This window comes from Condylostylus longicornis, unplaced genomic scaffold (genome assembly GCF_029603195.1).
Source record: "Condylostylus longicornis isolate FDR11 unplaced genomic scaffold, ASM2960319v2 ptg000011l, whole genome shotgun sequence".
NCBI lineage: Eukaryota > Metazoa > Arthropoda > Insecta > Diptera > Dolichopodidae > Condylostylus > Condylostylus longicornis.
In genome coordinates, this window is record NW_026577980.1 from 4042056 (window position 1) to 4063716 (window position 21661).

General features: G+C 26.4%; 2 protein-coding genes across 4 annotated transcripts in view; one reads left to right on the plus strand and one right to left on the minus strand.

Annotated features, from left to right (window-relative positions):
* LOC129619284 (uncharacterized) overlaps positions 1-21661 on the plus strand; it is a 63796-nt gene that overhangs the window by 40130 nt on the left and 2005 nt on the right. The window contains exons 2-4 of one of the 2 annotated variants that reach the window (XM_055534463.1): positions 19058-20869; positions 20941-21285; positions 21436-21642. In XM_055534463.1, the coding sequence (XP_055390438.1) occupies positions 19194-20869; positions 20941-21285; positions 21436-21642 (2228 nt within the window). In that variant the 5' untranslated portion in view covers positions 19058-19193. The remainder of the gene's footprint in view (positions 1-19057; positions 20870-20940; positions 21286-21435; positions 21643-21661) is intronic. The other variant, XM_055534464.1, reaches the window with a different exon arrangement.
* LOC129619285 (uncharacterized) lies at positions 17193-17944 on the minus strand. Of its 2 annotated transcripts, none has more exons than XM_055534466.1 (2): positions 17682-17944; positions 17193-17475 (listed from the first exon to the last, which is right to left on the minus strand). In XM_055534466.1, exons 1-2 carry the CDS (start codon positions 17892-17894, stop codon positions 17200-17202), a joined length of 489 nt encoding a protein of 162 aa, XP_055390441.1. In that variant the 5' UTR covers positions 17895-17944; the 3' UTR covers positions 17193-17199. The 2 variants fall into 2 exon arrangements, with proteins under 2 accessions (XP_055390441.1, XP_055390440.1); XM_055534465.1 differs by having other exon boundaries at positions 17655-17944.

Here is a 21661-nt window from a genome sequence, read left to right on the forward strand (position 1 = left end):
ATTGTGTAACAAAGCTATCAAAATAACCCAATTCCTGTCTGTCCTTTCCATTTCTCCGCACTATTCATTCATTTCCACTCTATAGAAATAATAATGGCGAAAAAGAAAACTAAAACAAATTGAAAAATGTACAAAAAAAAAGGATATACGACTTGTTGTTATTGATTTGAAATACACATACATAATAAAAATATAAAAAAATAGAAAAAAAAAAATTGTTTTTTCTGTTTCTATTTCTCACCCTCTCTCTCTATTTTACCTGTTTACTTTGTTTACTTGTTTCCTGTTTAATAGTTTTGATAAGATTTCGATTTTGTTTTTGATTTACTCACGTATCTATATGTATGTGTTTGTAGGTATACAAGTGCTTGCATTCATTTCCGGCATTCATGACATATATATACTTAGATGACTCCTTTTTATAAGTGGAAACGTGCTTGTTTTGATTTAATTTTTGTTTATACTTAATTGATTTTTTTTTCTGTCTCTTCTTTTCTTAAAAAAAATTCCTTTCCTCGTCTGATTGCTTTTGTAAATCTATAAAAAAATAATAAAAATATATTATTTACAAAATTTTTCAGTTTCAGAAAGTTAAAAAATATTGGTATTATTTTATAACACTTGAGTAACAGAATTTTATTACAATTTTTAACAAAATTCTGAAAAATTTCATAATAACAAAATTTCGATAGAGGTGTAAAAATTTTAAATGTGCATTAGAATTTTTTTTTTTTTGCATTAAATAGGTAATTATATTGAATGAACACTTAAACCAAATAACATGATACCATCAAATAAAACAATATGAAAGAAGGAATAACAATATAAAAATTAAATAATCACACATATTCAATTACATAATCACATACAAAATTAGGCATAAGTCCGGTTGAACCTAATAATACGAAGAGTGTGAATATAACCGAATGAGCGATCATGGAATAAAAATGACGGGAGCTGAAATATAAATGGTAACCATTAGCGATTCAACCAAAGAAAGTAATAAAGCAAAATACAAAAAATTTACGTTCAAATGCGAATATTACTAAAGATAATACAAATTTACGTTCCAAAATCCCCTTCAATAAACAAGTAATATGAAAGCAGCAACCACAAATCAACTAAATATACTAAAAGCCAAAATTAGCAGACCATGCCATTTAAAGGACTTCTTTACTTGTTAATGAACGAATCACTAATGCGACGTGTGAACGGGTGCTCTTGATAGGTAATATTGCAGAAGTGATTAATGTCGGTACGGATAGTGGGTCTTCGCACGCTATCTTGAAAACAGCAGTCTTAGCAGCCCCAATTAAATTCAAAGGCCGCTAATATTTTATTCCTTAAATATTAAGTAACTAATAAAGCGAATAAATTTGGTAAATTTATATAAACTTTTTTCTAAATTATATAACAAAATTTTGGTTCCGCATTCTAAACATACATAAATTTTTAATCATGAATTTGCAAAAAAAAATATTTTCTTTTTGTAAATAATTAAATTTCCCTTAGGATGAATGGATTCAAGCAAAAAAATTTCTCTGGAGAACATTAAAAAACAAAATATTCATTTTCAAACGATTTACTTTCACAAGCATTATTCTTTTTCCCCTCCCCCACTCTTTTAAATTTTTCTTAAATCTTTAATCATTTCTTTATAAAAAAAAGCCTACCAATACCACACAATATCGATCTTTAAATTATATCAAATAATATGCTTATGAGGCATTAAGAAAACAGCATCCTTCAAAGAAACAGAAAATTCTCGGTTACAAATTTTTTAACTTATATTTTATTAACTTCCTTTTTATATCGCATACACTTACTTTACAGTTACTTTTATCATTTTTTTTTTATGTAAATAAATATTCGCAGTGCCTGTCAAAATCATTAGTAATCAATCATTTTTTTTACATGTTGCAGAGAAAACTTATTTAAGCAAGCACCCCATTATTATGTCATAAATTATTTTAAACAAAAAAAAAAAATCTGTTCAACAAAAAATTGATTTACTTTATAATATTTTAACAAAATTTTAACAGTTCATACAGAATATAACAGTTAATTGTATTTCAGTTTTCTTTTTGTTTAACTTTTATACTGTCATGTTATATAATAATTATAAAGTATAGTACAGTTATTTATGTTTATTGTAATTGTTTTGTCATCTACTTTAATAATAAATTAAAAATTGAGTTTGTTGAAAAAAATTTTTTAACTAGCTTTAAAAACGAAACACGCCTATAAATATGCTATGTGTTATACAAAGCCTTATACATTATTTTAAATAAATATTATTTAAGAGGTGAATTTTCTATCTTTTATGCCTACATTTCATTTAGATCTAATCAGATTTAAAATATTTCTATCTAAATTTTAAATGAATTAGAATAGATCTATTATAAAGACAATAGTAAAATATGTATATTGGAATATATATATACAAGTAAATTGTGTAATGTAGACGAACTTGAAATATTAGTCTAAAATTAAATATAGACATAGATAATAAATATATTTTATAAAATAAGATAAATCTTCATAAACTTTTTGAAATCCTTAAATTTTTTAAAATCTTAATGGATTATAGAAATAAAAACTTTTGTACATCCTTCAACATTTCAACTTCTTCGCAATGCTTTATATACAATGCTTATGAGAAGATAAGAACTAAAATCAAAATCTTTTAAAGTCACCAAAGTGGTACATTCAAATTAGATTAAAATTTTCTAAACATAAAACTTAATTAATATGGATTAATATTAATATAAACAAAGTTAAGGAATAATGAAATATCAAATTAAAGAAAAAGAAGTCAAATTCATTATTCATATAGTGAATAAATTCGGATAAAACTAGTGACCTGAAAGGTAGCACATGGAGGTTCTCTTAGCTATGACTTCGCTTCATGTTCACGTTAAAGGATAGGCTATAAAAAAGGCATTGCGAATAAAGTAATACATTGATCCAAAGTCTAGTCATCTTAGGCGCCACCCTAGTATTCTATTAGAGATGAACGGTGTTCAGAACATGGAGTTGTCCTTGGACTTTGGTGCGAAGGTAAAGAACATAGTGAAAACTTATGTTTTGGATCTACCTGAAAGGCTATTTCAGGCTGAAAAATATGGTATTGAATTGTGTGCTCTGGAGTGTATTAAAAGGAGCCTGAGGAATATAAGGATCTTTATTCTTCGTTCTTCGAGCACTCTCGACTTTTCGGAAAGCTTTCTGTTTTAAAAACTCAATTTTTAGTTGTTTTAATTTTAATAAGTTTTTACTACTACAAAACCTATATTCTGATGAAATAAATTAAAATTCATAAACATAAAATTAAATATTTCATTTAAAATTCGCACTATTTATAGATTATTTCAAATAAATCTCTATAAAATAGCAATAAAAGAGATGAATGTTGCCCCCACCCCCTCCATTACTTGATAAATTCTTACATCGATATAGAATAAAGTCTCTTCTATAATATTTCTTTTCAATTCCAACTCGTCTACCATTAAAACGTTTCGTTTAAAAAATCTTAAAGGTTATATAAATAAAAATAAAAATAATGCTATTGAAAGATATTTAAACTCGAATAATTTATTTTGTTAACCGATACCAACCTCCTATTATAAAATAATTCTTGTATATACTAGAACCCTACTTAAGTGTGATTTAAAATACTTACACTAACAGAAAACAAAACAATGAGAACAGAGAAAAAACATTAAGTAAATATTAACATTATTTTTATTCTTATAAAGAACCTAGTAATTCAAGAATTTAAATATATATATTTTTTATTGTTCATGTTCTTATAAAATGCTTATTAGTATGTGTGTATGCATAGAATGTGTGTATTAAGTATTTTTCTTTTTCCCCAAAAGGTTCATTGACTTTTTAAATAATGTGATAATGTTTATTTTTTCTATTTCTTATACGAAATCTATTCTACAATCGTGGTAGTCCTTTAAAATATCATCATAAAATGAATGAAATTTTTGTTATAACACTTCAGACAACTGCACTATATACATTTATGTAATATTGTAATTACATAAGGTTATGTAAATATATATACACGCATATATTTTACTATATTTGCAAATATAACAAATTTTTCTACTTACAGAAATATAATTTATGTCAATGTTAACTATTTTTAAAAAAAAATGTATATAGTTAGTCAAGTTTTGTTGACGCAAATAAAACTATAATTTTTTAATACGTATACATATGTGTATGTATAGGTATAAGATAAATGGATAAAATATTTTAGATATAGTTTTATTACAATATAACAGTATAGGAATTTATGAATATAACAATGTAACAATATTAAAGCTTATTTTTCTTTATCTTGAATTATTTTTGAATAAATAAAACATTTGAATAGACAGGCGAACAGACAGACAGAGAGGCGGATATACGGACTAATATGGTTAAGTCGACTCAGAATTCGGCGCTGATTAAAACCATATTCATATGTCTTCATCTCAGACTATTATTTTGTAGAGCTACAAACAGTAAGGCAAATTTATAATACCTTTCGAATGCACTATACGTTCGTATGGATATAAAAATAAGATAGAATTGAACAAATTGTTATATAATAACATTATTTTTCATATTGCATACCTTAAGGAGAAAAACGAAACTCAAAGAACAATATTATCATATGAGCCGAAATGGACAATTGAGTATGGTATATCAAATAGAATAAATATAATTATAAATAGATATTTTCTGATATAACTATTACCTTAATGTCATACAAAATGTTTAAAATTTCCGTGTCTCAAGAACATTAAGCAAATAGAAATTTAATATATTTAGATTTACTTGAACCTGAACTTTTTTTTTTAAATTATTTTTTTAACAAATACAATGGTTACGATATTTTTCTATTATATCTTATTTGAGCTTTTTTTTATTGAAATTTTTATATTATTTAAATCAGATTACAATATACCCCTACATTATTTAGGTAATATCACAAAATACATATATAAGATACAATAAATTCAAAAAAAATCATAAAAATTACATAAATATGTTTTTATCTTTAATTTATTAAGGATATGAAAAGCAATTTTTTTTATAAAGAAAAAAACAAAAAATTATTTAGGCATTTTTTATGGTCTGTTATGATTTTGTAATAATTTTCTGTCACATATTGGGACGAGAACTTAGGACACGTAAACATATCCATATATATAATTATTGATATCAAATACAATAACCCAACATACTGATAGAATTCTCAATCCACCACACTGGACTACAACAAGGGTAGATGTTGCCAGATTATTTTGCTTTGATGAAAAATCTTATGAGCAGGCTGCTTTCAAATGCTGGCATATTTTCATATTATTTAAATACGATAAATGGCTTAACAAATTAATAAACCGATAATAGCTGCAATCAAATGTTCTTCTTCTGAAGCTGTCGAAAAATACCGAAGTCAAAAGCAAGAACCTAAAATAAAAATAAAATTTAAACAAAATATAAAAACTCAATTTAATTCAATACCTCCGTTTGATTGAAATTTAATTTCTTTTGTAAAAATAAAACATACATCTCGTAAAATTCTGAAAGAGGCGATTAAATAAATTCTCACATGCATATATGTATGTATTCCAAAACCAAAAAAAATCAGAACAAAAAGTATGTCCTATATCATAACGTATGAATTTCACCAATATTGAGAATTCAATATCAAAATAAATCCAACATGACAATCACAAATAACACAATAAATGTCATATTTATAAACAAAAACCAATAATAAACTTACGTATGTGCAAAGTAAGTGGTACAAACCCCTTGTATCGCTTCCGTTCAAATTACTCAACTCGTAATCTAAAAAACACCATATTATTCAATATCCTTATGCGTATAGTCATTATGATGTAGATATGTACATACAAGTAGATACGGTAACAATGGCGTATTTTCATCGTACGATAAAAATTTCAACTGTTTATTATTTTTTTTTCAATTTTGCTATCATTGTCCTTTATTTCTCTCTCTCTCTGTCTGACATAATTCTACAATAGAAATTCAATATAAATAATAAGTTTATTATACAGTAAATGTCAATTTTTCAAAAAATTACTTTTTGGTGTTCGTTTGTTTTTTTAAATGAAAATAATAAAAAATGGTCAAAAAGCCTACATATAATATACATATGTATATTTGTTTCCATTTGATTTATTACTGAAACATAACGAGTTGTTTTCTTGTCGTTTGGTCTTTCATGTTCTGCTTTTTGACCTTTCACAGATAAATCAGAAGAATTTTCGAACTGGCGCCCGAACATAACTTTAAAGTTGTTTAGCTATTTCATTAACCAAATTATTGAAAGTTCAGCGAGCTATAAATTTTATGTTTCGAAGATGTCAATTAATTGCCGACTACTTTTTGACTCTTTTAAATTATTTACCAAACACGCTAAAAAAATCACTCATACAAACATGATTTTGTTTACATTCACCGGCATATGTTCTTTATCGACACACACTAAAACCAAAATTTGGAAAATCGAATTATAATTTTATTATTGTAGATAAAATTATTATTGTAGATAAATTTTATAAAATTGTAGATTCTTACAACCGTGGTAATAGTGAAGACGTGTAAGAATCTATAGTGGCTCTTTTCTGAACGAGAGGCATGCCATAGAGCACCCGTTGTTCTGAGAAACTTGACCATAAAGCCATAATTTATGGCGCCGTGGCCATAAAGCTCCTCAGTATTTCCCTACTCCTATATAATTTTAAATTTCTCACTTTGCACAAATTTCTCATATCTTCTTAATATAAATTTAATTGTGTAAAATTTCTTTTAAAATATTATTATGATCCTTATCCTTACTTCTTTACATGGATATTATATCCTTAATATCCATGTAAAAATTTAATTGAAAAATACTTTTAAGTATAAGCTATAAAAGTTAAAAAGTGTAAAACTTTTAAAACAAATACCTACATACACATATATATTGTTATTTTTTAAATAAAATTTAATTAAATTCAATGACGTCGTAATATGATAAAATCAAGATATATTTTACATACATATATACTAGTAGATCTAAAGATTATTTTAGTATACTGGCAGCATATCAACAACCTTGAGTTCATTCAACTGTATCGAATTCAGTAACATCAGAATCTGTTAATCATCTTCTCTACACTAATATAATAATTTTTTTTCTACTTTTTTTATTTTGAATTTTCAATATATGCAGGTTATTGTATTAAACTACAATAATATTAAATATAATAATAAAATTATAGAAGTTTTTTTATTATGAAAACAAAAGGTATTATAAGGTAAACTTTCTGCATTCCTTAACAATTTCTATAAAATTTGTGTATATGCAAGGTAACATATAAATACATAGATGGTGTAGACTCTAGAATCAATAAAGAATAGAAGAGATTGTAAAAAGTTCTTTGTAATATGAAATTAAAAGAAGAATATATTTAAGAAAAAGAATATATTTAACTTTTCCACTTTTATTAAAAATAAACTTATTAATTCAGTAAATTTATGAATGTATTAATGAATATATCTTGATATTGTTTAACATAATTAAGAAAATTTTGCTACAAATTTAAAACTAGAACTTGTTGGTAAAATTACGCACTTAAAACGATGAATCGTTAATTATAAAACATAGACATATTCAAGATGTAATGCTCAACCACTACCTTTGATAGTATAAGGTCCCTGCCCTAGTCAGGCAAAATGGGCTCATATGTTTTTTACACAATTTTTTTAAATTTTAGAATATGTGAAATGCGAAATTTTAGAATGTGCAATGAGATTAATTCAACAAACCTGCAGACGCCACAACATCCACCCTTTTCAAACCGGTTTATTGATATGATAGCGTGATACGACAAAGGAGACTCTTGCTTCTTTACAATTCCAATTCAATATAGACTACAATCAAAATCTATATACAGGTTGAATTTGACAGGACTTCGGTCCAGACTTAGAATTCGGTTCAGAGCAAGAGTATGTACACATATACCTCATGGATTGTATTGTATAAATACTTCTTTTTTGGGCTTCAACAAAACTAATAATGATACTTCCCTGTTTTTTGCTCAAAATTAACGAAACGTCAACTTTTCGCGCTAAAAAATTACGCTAACACAAAAAAAGAACTAACAAATTTTAAACTTTTACTGTAAGAAGAATTTTTTTTATCGCATCAGGTTGTTACACTTTAGAATAACCAACGGAAGCGAAATTATGATAATATACAAATAAATATCATTAATACTGCAAAACAAACTTAAAAATGCAAAACTTACAATACCGTTTATCTATTTTATAGTTCGAAACTTAAACGTACTATGAAATTTTTATATTCCGAAACATGTTTGAATAACAACTTTTTATTTTCACAGCCTTATTTTATTTTTTTTTTTCTCTACATGAAATTTTCGTGTTAAAAGTTAATTAAAACTTTTAATTTTTCTTCTGTTATTAAATACTGAGACACATGTATACGCAAAGGATTATTTTGTAATTTAATTTTATAGATAGTGTACATAAACATGTATCTTTGACTCTATACATAAATAGATGGTTATCATACGTTATTCATAAATATTTGTGTATGGGCAGATACTTAATTTAACGTGTTAATACCGCATAAAAGCGATTAAAAAAACCCATAGTATGTTTCTATGTTTTTCGGATCGAATCTGATTCACTCTGCCAATGTACACTTTTTCACAAAAAAATATGCTTTATACGAAGGACATTTTAGTTTTCTCTTACTCTTGCTAGAGAACGCCATTCACACGATTTCTCTAATGTTGTCATTCCTATTGCTCTCCCCGAACTACGCCATCATACTTCTGCTACAGACTATGTTGCACTAATAAAAAGCGAAAGAATCTGATTTCACTTGAAATGAAGGTTATAAAGAGACCATGCACATGTAAGAAGTGCTAGAATCCTGACATGACCACAGCGACAGATAGACAACGATATGAAAATTCCACTATTTAGACAAAGAAAGTCATGGATATTTTCATTTTTATTTACGTAAGACTGCAAAAATGAAGAGCTACCGGTGATCATTAGGTTTACCATGTTTTTAATTTAGCTGCCGCCGCTGGGGATATCTGATCAATCATTCACTCATACTTATTCACTATGCACTTCAATTATTAGACCTGTTAGTAGGGTATTGTTCTCAAACATTTACCAATTACCGTTTATAGTACTGTTTGCACTATTTTTCATTTCAGAAGTTAGCTGTTTTTCTCAGCAACCTAAAATTGCAAAACTTGTTTTTCATAGAGCGCTCACTATGTCACTCAATTTCGCTATTTTGGAGACGTTTTTGATGCCTAATATAACTTATAACGCCATTTTTTGCTGCTGTTTACACTGATGCTTATTTTCAAATTGTCGGCTAAATTTTTGACAATTTAATGTTCGATTATTAATGTTTAAAATTAAATTTAATTTTAATTTTATTTTACTATGAAATGTAAATTATTCAAATGAATTACAAATTCGTTCACATTCCAAAAGTATTAAAAATTAATTGAAATCAATTTTAACGAAATTTAAATAAAAAATTTTATTCAATTGTAAGAGTCAAAAAATTTTCAATATGTTGAAGTCAATAGCATATTAAACATAATATTCATATTACAGGCATATATAATAAATATATAACAATTATAATACAATATTTTATATTCATCGAATTCATATTCATACGGTGTAATATTGAACATTATACTTATATACACAAGTATATTGTAAAAGGGAACATGAAAAAGAAAAATTGAATGAACATCATTAAAATTCATCACTTAGCGCGTTCATATGATAATTCCTTTACAAAAAAAAATGTTTAGACATTAGGACTACAAGAAGAACATTTTATTAAATTTTTTTCATTTTCCTTATATAATGGAATCATACATATGTTAACACGTGTACACTGTATACTTCTGACGTTATGGAAATATATATGTATGTAAATGTTATCACAATCGATTATTAAATTATGTAATATCTATGTATGTAAGTACATATCCTCTGCGGCAATGTGGAGTTGTCTTGAGATACTCAATAAATTAGGTAAGCGCAGCCGGGGCATACCGTGCTGAGTGCCGAGTTTTGTGGGCGTAGGAGGAAATGTGGCAGCCGACACGGGTGAATGCCAAAAAGATGCTTTTTTGGTAAAACATAATTTTTTTTTATTAAAAATATTCCCACAATTTTATTTTAAAATAACACACATCATGTACAGTAACACCACATACATGTCATTAAAAATAAGAGAACAACAAAAATTATCAAAATAACTTCTAATAATGTTAATTTTTCTAATTTTCTCACAATTTCGGCTATTACATCTGTTACCACATATTTGGAAGTTGGAGATGATGATTTAAATGATTTCGGCCAATTATAAAAATCCAAATTGCTTTCTTCAACCGGTATTTCATATTCCAAATCATTAGTCACTTTAGTAGCAGTAATTTCATAATTAATAGTATTCGAATGACCAATATTTATTTCACATACAGTTAAAATGAACAAAGCATTTAAAAATACCAATGTTAGCCGCATATTTTTGGGAGAAAAATAAAATTAGCAGTAAAACTTAATGATCTTATTCGGCCAAATAAAAATTTATTACTGATTAAACATGCGCCTTGTTCATAAATTCAGATTACCAAGATATTTTAACCTAGTTTTTAAAAAACGTTTCACACTCTTCATTAAGTTTATTTTGAGAAGACATTGAGAAGTTTTCAGAATTAACCTTTGAAATTCTTTACTATATTGGTGTAGTAAAATTTAAAAGTATTGGTATTTGTATTTGTAGACACTACCATTTTTAGCTAGAATTAGAAAGGGATGAATTAAAATGCTTAAAGTTTTTTTCTTAAAAATCTAAAGTGTAGCCGTTCCTACATTTTGTTTGCTCATAGAAAAATCCTTATTTAGCAGAATTCATATGAACAATGCCCATTTAGTGTCTTAAGCTTATATTTGTCTGAGAATTTTTTAATACCTTCGAAATATGTATATGGAATATTAATAACCTTGTGCATGCGTTCTTAAATAAAACCAGTCTGTTTTTATTCCTAATTTTTACAATTTTATTAAAACATTCTCTTATTTCCATGAAAAAAAAATTTTTTTAAATTATTTTTTACAACATAAACAACAACATTGTATAAGTACAATTAAAACTAAAAATCCAACACTACCTAAGAGAACAACTTCCAAAAATGATAGCTCTGTGAAAAATTCAATTACATAGTCGAAAATATCAGGTGCTCTTTCTGCAACAGAGTCATCAGTAAAAGAATAATTTCCCGAAATGCTATATTCATCAGATGTATCCCTTTCAACTCTTGTACCAGATGTACTAATGCCATAATTTTTAATTAGAATTTCATTATCAATTTTATAACAATTAATATTACAAAAATTTAATATTAACAAAATATTAAATAACGTAAGCCACATTTTTTGCTGGATTTGAAATATTTTAAAACGCAATTATATACAAATCTTTCACGTACAAGTTGAATTTGCAAACTAATTTTTAGTATGTCAAAATTATTAAGATGAAAAATTTTTTATAAGCTATTAATAGTCGAAAAAAAAAATTATTACATAACAAACCTTTAAATTTTCTCATTTTATAATTCTACTATACACCAAAATTTAAACCAAAAAAAATTATTTTTGAAAATATTCTTTATCAAATTCAACTTTGACTTTCATACACACAATTTTAATGAAATAACACATGGAAAAAAATCTGATGTGGCCAGCACATAGCCGACCACGAATTAAACTGGCCTTTAAATACTTCTTTCAAATTCCGAGGATACTAATGTTTTTAGTTAGATACTTGTGTTTTGGAAGACAAGTGGTCTTTTGCACCAACAAACGAGGCTTGTGTATAAAATTTTAAATTAATCTATTTTCTTAATTATTTCAACTCCACTAAAAGTAATTTTTTTTATAATTATCCAAAATTAAAGAGTTAATTTTCCTTATATTAAAATTTGGTAACTCTTCGCTTTTATTCCTTTCGCTTAAAGTGGGAAATTTTTGGTCCGAAAAACAACTTTAAGCGAAGGATTACTGCATTGTTTCACAAAGTCAAAAATTATTTTCGAAATAAACAAAATTTCTTAAAATTATTGGCAACATAACCTAAATTTTCACCAGAAATTATATTAGAATAACGAAATATGGCTTATCAAACAATTGCACTGCAGAATCTGGGAAAAAGTGAGTAGAAATTAGTTTTTCGCACCAGTACAATTGTCTTCTTGTAAAAAACAAGAAGTGATAATAAATGAAGTTATGTTGCGTCTGTAAATGTGTTTTGAACTGATTTTATTTGCGATGCAATTTTTAACTGAATTGGAAGGCAAGAGTTAATAAGCAAAAGAATTCTGGAACTAATATTTAATAAAAAAGGTGAATAAAATTTACTTTATCGTCTTCACCTCAACCGCAAAATTGAAGCTAATTGCCCAACGTACCACTGCGTGAAACAAAAACCATTTTTGTCATTAAAACTTTCTTTTAAACGTAATTAAATGGAAGTGAGGAAGAATATATAGCATAAAAACCATCAAACAAAAAGTTCCAAAGAAAAAAAATCTAAGAGTTCTCACAGGTTGCCTTTTATCAACATAAGAGAATTAGCGTTTTTTTAATGCATCATGTGTATACTTTATGTATGTTACACATAATATTATATTAGCATTGAGTCCAAATTTTTTAATGAAAAAAAAAAAAACAATTTTTTTTTTGTTTTGTTTCTTTATTACATTTTTATTTTTATATAGAAGACATTACACCATTTGGATTAAAAATCCTAACTCTACTTATCATTTTTTGTTTTCTACAGTAACAGTATTCATTTTCGAATAAGAATTATGCGCCGAAGTAGAATCATCTTTTACCCTCGCAGGATCTACTATTTCAGCTACGTCAAGTGCTACCAATTTAATTTTATCAATTATACTTAATGTAGTTGATTCAGGTTCGTTATCAGCATCAATTCCATCACAATTAATATTGTAAAAATTGAAAATTAATAAAATACTAAAAAATGTAAACCACATATTTGGAAAAAATTGTTGTAGAACAAAATTATGCTAATAATTTTTATAATGTGTTACGTGTAAGCCGAATTTTTAAACTAATTTCGAATAACGAATTCACTATTAAAATAAAGAATTAAAATTATTTATAGGTTATAGAAAGCCAAAAAAAATGCATAGATTCGAATAGATTCATTATCTTAAATAATGTCTTACTTAATAATTTTATGCAAGGTTTCCCGAAACTCAACGGCTCTTCCGACGAAAAATAATATAATATATTTGGTTTTTAAATTACAGATGGGAGCAATGATGCATCGCAATCTAAAGGTTCTATTGTGCTCTCCCCCATGAGTGTCCAGTGTGTTACCTAGACCCGTACTAAGACCCATATTTCAAATAAATTAGAATAACTTTTCCGGGGAAATATCTGACAACGACATGCCCATCAGTGAAAGTCCACCCAAGCTGTCCCTTCTCTTATGGATCCACGCTCCACATTCATTAGAAAGGTTCATAGAGTCTCCTCCCCTTAATTATAGAACTTAATTTCTTGAGCCTACTTTGTCACGTGAGGAAACTCCAGAGAATTCTCACTTGATTGCGCTCCTTACTGTAATTGCTCAAAACCCCTTCTGCTATTTCCTATTTCGGAAATTCAGCATTGAATCGAGTACAACCTGTATGTGCTCATAAGTTGTAGTTTGTGCGAAAAAAAAAATGCCTTATCAAATTTTACTTTGACTTTTAACCAAAAAACAAACCATATATTTCGTACACAATCTGTATTTGCATACTCATACATACATACATACATTCAAGAATATTCTATTACCCGAAAATTATTTGAAAAAAAAAAATAGACTTTCCAAACGGATCTGATCTGGTACAAGAAGCTAGTGGAATTTAGTGTGATTTGGCAATCATTAGCTCAATTTTTTCAAACTTGACAATGGTGCAGCTCACGAAAATCATAAAAAAACAATTGCATAATTTTAAATTAATTAAAATGATTTTTTTTTTAATTTTTCATTTCACAATTTGCTTCATTATTTTTTTAAAATATATAAGTACTTTATCAAATTCAACTTTGACTTCTTTACAAATAAAATTCCGTAGAAATTAAAACTAAATAATAAAAAAAATATAATCACATTTCATAAAAAAAAATAGAACCATAAAAATTTCTAATGAAAATTTAGCAATAGTTTATCACAATTCATGACATTTTACCATTTTAAATAGAAAAAACAAAAAATCATTAATTAAAAAAAAAACACAAAGTTGTGTTCTCAAATAATACACCATAAAAATTACGTTCTTGATGCGTTTACAATAGATGCGTTTACTGTCACTTTTAAATAGTCGAATTTTATTTAAATGATCAAACACAAAGCGGCAATCACAATAAAGGTAGCTTATCTCACACTAAAATGAATTTACAATTTCTGAATAAAATTCCAACGACCCACATTGTAAACACTATGCTATTTGAAATGTTCTATTACTCAACCATGTTATTGTTTTATATACCATATCAAAACATTCTATATTTTACAAAAATGTTGAGTAAACTAAAATACTGAAGTACCAAAATAGTAAAGATCTTATAACAGATTCTTAAAAAATTTACATACACCTCGGCGGCTCACGTCAAGCTTTTTGGTTCAAAAGCTTATATATTTTCAGAACTTTAATTCAATCTAAATATTTTGATCTAAATAATAAAAGAAAATAATTTTTGTAAACAAATACATGTAATTAATAGTGATAAGATTCTATTACACCATTTCATACATACTAAACATATCTGTATTCAATAAAATCACGTTTAAAATTTGTATAAGACTCTTAATATTTATGTAACAACTTTATTAACTTTATTATAAACACGGATCTTAAAATACTACGTTATTACTTCCATATATTCCCACTGCAGCACAAATAATATGCGAGGTATTGTCATCACACTAGATTTCACATGCCATATTTTCAATATAAATGTTTTCCTAAGTGTTTGAAAGGTGTCCGAATACCGATTTACTACATTTAGCAAGATTTTTAGCTCAAAATGGTTTTTTCGATTTTTAAATCGTATTTAAAGTCAGTTTATGTTTTGAATTGATCAAGTTGTTGATTAACTCGGATCTGAGCATTTAAACTTTGTAAATGACAGAACCCTTTTTAAATAACAGGTATGTGCAAATAAAACAACTTCACATGCCGTTTTGATATTTTAAAATTGGTAACTTTTTTCTCTTACCTATTTTTCTTTTCATCATGGAAATCAGTGATTTTTAATAATTACTTTTTGTTTTAAAAAGAATCAAAAAATGACGAACACTTGCGTTAGCAATAAACAGTGGAACTCATGAGGTTCAAACGTTATTGAATTTCATAATCTTTGCAAATTTCGTGCAAAGTTCTAGAAAAAAACTATTTTTCATAATCTTCTACAATCCTTTCTCTAGGCTAATTAGAATATCAAAATATCATTTAGAAAATTTATACATTGTGATGTCGATTATGTGCTGTCGCGTCATTTTTTTTATATGTGCGATGTACGAATACACAAATAATCAAATGAAATTAAATTGTTTATTAAAAAAAATTAAATAAGTTTTTTATATTCTTATTAAAAAAAGAACAAATTAAAAAAAATGATGAATTCGCAAAAATAAATTTAATCATCAAATGAAAAACGAGAAATAAAAACTCAATAATAAATAATTTAATGTGTTTACACACATTTACAAACACTTTAGTATGTTGACATATATACCCACATCAGTAAAGTAGGTATCAATAAAAAGAAACTTGTTATTCTTTCTTTAGAACATAATCACATAATCAAACATAACTACAATTTTAATTCACTTATACAAAGGCTTACAAAAGCTTACAAAACAGCACTCTTTTTATAAATAAATTTTAATTTATTTTAATCATAAGATTTTAGTGTCTTCAACACAGTTTGAAGTTTTAAACTTCATAAATTTTTTGTTTGTACTTCAAAAATATTTGCAAAAAATGAGGTTTCTTATAATTTTCTTATTAATTTTATCAAATATATTTGATACATCAAATTGTCTACCAATTAGTAAGGATTTAAAAAATCAATTAAAAATTAAAAAAAATCAAGAGAAACCAAAACAGCAATCAATTAAAGATCCATTCGATTTGTTACCATTAATTTATGATGTTGATAAAAGAACTGATCAATTTAATAAATTAAAATTTAAATATTATAGTAAAAATACACTGAACCAGCAACAGAAATATCATCATCAACTAGTTCATAAAAAATAATAAAAGAAAAATGTATTTTATATGTAAATTTCAATTAAATATTATGATTTATAATATAAATTTCTTATAATTTAGGAAACGAAATAAAAAAATGTTATATTTTAAATTTGAAAATAGTTTTTCGTTCTTGTTTACTTGTAAAGTGTTTACTTTAGGTAAAAAACGACTGAGTTAAGAGCCACATTCATCCAAGAAATATTTGATAATTTCTAATTGAAAAATTACTTAAGAAGGTTAAAAAGGAAAAGAGGTTGACTTCTACGAGTACAAATTTACCAAATGAATAAAAGAAATTGTACACACTAACTGCAACATAAAATAGAAAAACATTTTCCTTTTAATTGAAATTTTATAACTTTCACTTTTGAATTCCAGGTGGGAATGCTTTCGAAATTTGTTTTGTTATGTCAAACAACTTAAAACTCAACTTATGTCAATCACTTTCTCTTTAATTTTTTAAAATAAATTCACAGAATATAAACAAATTGTTTTCTCTTTAATTTAATAATGAATTTTCCTTTACGAAATCGGGATTTCGTTTTCTTAAAATTGATATTGCTTAAAGCTGCACAATGAGTTAGGCAGAGAAAAAAGGTATGTGTTCATGAGATTGATTTGAAATGGTTTTTTGATTCAAAAATAAATTTTTGAAAGCATACCCTAAAATCTGAAAGGTAATATTATTGGTTTAAAAATTACGAATTTCCAAAATTTTATTATAATATTAATTCAAAATATGTGTATATATAATTCTTAATATTGAAATTTATAAAATATTATAACATTTTAAACTATATGCAAGACCACTACAAAATATTATAATTAATGATAATTTATTTCTAACACTAGAATTGAAATCAGATTCAAAATTTTCATAATCAATTTTTTTTTCTTTTGAATCATCTAATGATTCAGTAGAGTAATTAAAATTTCTTTCAAATATTTCTGAATAATGCTCTATTGTAAAGTTATATTTTTTAATTGAATTTGATATTGTTGTTGCCTCTGCATATAATGGTGTTGCACTTGTTGTTTCTTCGGACTAAAATTAAATTAATAATATTAAAATGTCATCATATTTTAAATATTAATAATACTATATAACTTCAAAATTTCAGTAAATTAATGCAGCACATTTTATCTTACTAGTTGTATTTACTGAACTATATATTAATATACTGCAATATTATTGTAATTTTAAAGTTATGAATAGCTATTTACATTGTCATAAAAGTAATCACTTGTTACCGATTCACTTGATTCTGAAATATCATCATAATAAAAATAAACCTGACGTTTTTGTTTTAAAATATTTAAATTTGAACTTAATTTTGTTTTTAAACGAGAAAATTTATTGTTATCAGCAAAATCATTCGATATTTTCATTTCACCATTAATAAAATCATTGTTTAATAATAAACAAAATAAAATCAAATAATTTATCAAAATTGTTGAAGACATTTTTTTATATATTCGCTTATAATCTTAGATTTACTCCGATTATTAATATTTTGTAATTTTCAACAACGTTCATTTAACTTTGACACTTTAACTCATAAATTCAGACTAACAAAAATTTAAAACAAATTTACAAAAAAAATTATTATCAAAACTGTTATTTTGTTTTTCTTTTTTATAGGATAACGTCATAAGTCATTTGAAAAACTCATTTCAATAGATTAAAAAATCATCCAAAGCTTTTCAATTTAATATTTTTTAGTAAATTAAAATTTTAAATTATTTATTTCTATTATATCAAATAGCAATGTTACAGAGTAGCAAACACGACATATTTGTATGTACATACGTTACAAATATATATTCGAAATATATATTGAAATTAATATTATCAACAAATGGCATGGCAAATAATGGTGTAATCAATAGGGTCCAAAAAAAAGTTGGTTTGTTTTTAAGACAAAAAAATGTACCAAATAATCTCCTACATCTTGTAAAATATAATGAAATAAATATACACATATATGTATAACGCAAGATAATTAAGTGCTCAGACAGACATTAAGTCTATTTAAATCGATTACGTAAACTAAAAATCACGATCAGTTTATAAAATATTACAAACTGTTTGATTGCTTAATTGCATTCGATCATACAGTTACGTATATGCGCGGTTAAATATAAACCAAACAAAATACAAGAAAGCAATCAAACAGTTGTAAAAACTAAAATTGCATGTCTGCTTAAGCTCTTAAACCCAAATCCATCACAAAATAATCTCATAAATTATTTCAGAGTTTTAATAGTACAATTTCGGAAATCTAGAGGCGGAAAGAAAAATTAAATCTATATCAAACACTTTTTAATTGCTACCTGTTTTATCAAACCAAATTTATAGTGCTGGAATTTACTTCCCATATTTGATTTATCTGTCATAATAGATCTATTAATTAAATTTTTTATTATTTCTATTCAAAATAAACTAATACCAGCTGATCATTGCATCTGGAATACGTAATAGCTAAATTCAACTAGAACCGAAATTTTATACAAAGTTAATTGTCGTACAAGTAAAATGTATGATAATATCATGAATGACATGATTTACAAATTTTAATAGTTTTCAAAATAAAAAAAAATATTTAATTTTATTTTTTTCGTTTTAGATTTTCAGCAAACAAATATTTAATTCCGCATGGCTAAAGAAAAATTTGCAAACGATTCACTTATTCAATCTATTGGTTTGGTAAAATTTTTGAAAGATTTTGGAAATAAATGGTTAGATTGTAGTAGTAAAAACAGATGGATAACGGTGATACTCAACACGAATCCAACAATAACGCACTTCAACAAAATTTGCACACAGCATGTCGCATGGAAAATATTTCAACAACAATTCAATCATTAGATACAGTCAGAGCTCTACATCATACCGTTGTATCATTACGTTCAGCACTCGAAGAAGCTAAATTTGAAATACAACGATTAAGATCACAAATATCTACGCAAAGTGATATAAAAGAAGGTATTAAATATCAAAATCATAATCAAATTGAGCAAAAAACTCAACCTCAAAAGGAGGTTCCACAGTTACCGAATCGAAAATCTTATATACCTAAAATAGCACAACCAACTAAACATCTTCGATTTGATTTAAAAAATAACAATATAAAAAGAGATTATGATACAAAACCTTCATTCATCTGTAAAGATAAAAATTTTAATTTAAGGCAAAGAGTTTTTGAGAAATTCGAAAAGCCAAAATTTCATTTAAATCTTAAAGAGACTACGGAACACACTATACAACCAGCAAATTCAAACACAAAAGTTTCAGATTTGGCTACCACTGAAACATACGATAACACAAGCGATTTCGTCGATACTCCATCAACTGTTTGCAGAAGCCCACAAAAACGAAATTACACTATACAGAAATATACAACGTCAGCAAGAAGTGATAGTTCAGGCAAATCCACTGGTCGGCGTTCCAAATCCCCTGCAGATATAACAATTATAACAACACCTAAATATCGCTCTAGCGATACTAATCAACCAGATTGCGATAAAATGGCTTCAAAAATTGATGTTAAAATTAAAGTTATGTCCAATATCAAAGTGGCAAGCGATATATGTGAAGAGCAAAATAATCAACAAGAACAAGATCAAAACGATACAGATCAGGCAGAACCTTCAACTTCTAGATCAGGAAAAGAATTCAATTTTTCAACTGAAGAAAATCTTACAGTTCGACAAGATAAGGATGGTAGCTATATAATAAGTCAATCTTCAAAGGAAAACCTTAATTTAGAGGAGGAAGAAGAAGACGTTTCCGAAGGTGACAATTCAGTTTTTGAAAAATCTGAAAAACAAGATAAATCAACAGAGCCACAAGAACCAAAAGAGGAATGTGATGATATTGAATTAATATTTTCATCAGATGAAAATCGTGATCCTATTCAGGAAGAAATGATCTCACTTTCAGAATATGATCCATGGAAAGCTACCGGAAGTTCTGGTACTCCAGTTTTAGTAAAATTTTCCTCACTTCCGTCAGATCAGGATTCACCGTCCTTACCTTCTTTAGATGATGACACAAATGCAGGCCAAATGCAAACTTCATCTACATTTGATGAATTTTCAACAAAAGTTAATGCAAATTTAACACAAGAAAAGAGTATCGATAGTATTGAAAGTTTCGATTTTGCTAATCCAACAACAAAATCCATTAGTTTAGAACGTGATAACAGTGACGACCAAAGACGTGATTCACAACGTACAATAGGACGTGATGAAAGTTTAGATTTCTTTGATAATAAAGATGGTAGTAATGACAGCGATGGTATGCAACGTAATCATCGTAAATGGACCAATTATAATATTTTAGTAGAAACAGATATTTCAAAATGCGGAATAGCTGAAGAAACTAATTTTGAATTATATCAAAGAAGAAATACGTGTCCAAATCCGCCAGCTTACAGGTGAACATTTTATAATAATTAATTATTCTTGTGATAAAATATTTTTTATTGAAAATTATTATATTTTCCAGTAGACCGATGATATTACGTGAACCTCCGTTTGTGACACGCCATATACCATCACGTTTAGCTTCAAGATATAGTAGACGCTTACAACAGTGTGGAAATAGTAATATAGGGACGGGAAATACAGATAATTGTCATATAGCAAATCGTATTTTATCATCACAAGATAATAAAATTAGTTGTGGACCTAAGCGTAGTAGCTCAGCACAAACAGAAATTTCCGCATTACCAGAATTATGGAAATCTGAATGTCATTTAGCTGGAAACCGTTATCATATTGGTGGACCTTGTACATTACCATCAAAATTTGTGCCAATTATGAGAAAACCATGTCAAAAACATCATTCTGGGTATGCAATTAATTAATTTTGTGCATTTTAAAATAATTTCTTTAACTCAAAAATTTATTTGTATAATATGTGATCCATACAATTATACAAAATGTGATTCATAATACAATAAAATTTATATTGTAAATATTTAACGTATTTGCTTTTTAGAATATCTGAAAGAAGTTCAACAGAAGCTCGACGTATACTTTTAAGTGATATAAATTTTACAAGTATGGTACCAGAATTGTCGCGTTCAGCTGATCATTTATGCCAAGATGAAAATCGGCAAGATGAACTAAATAAGCAACATCAACATCAGCAGTCAGGTTATTATAAGGGTAATCTTTTGAAGACACCAGATTACGCATTAAAAGGGTTAGTTTTCGTTCCTAGT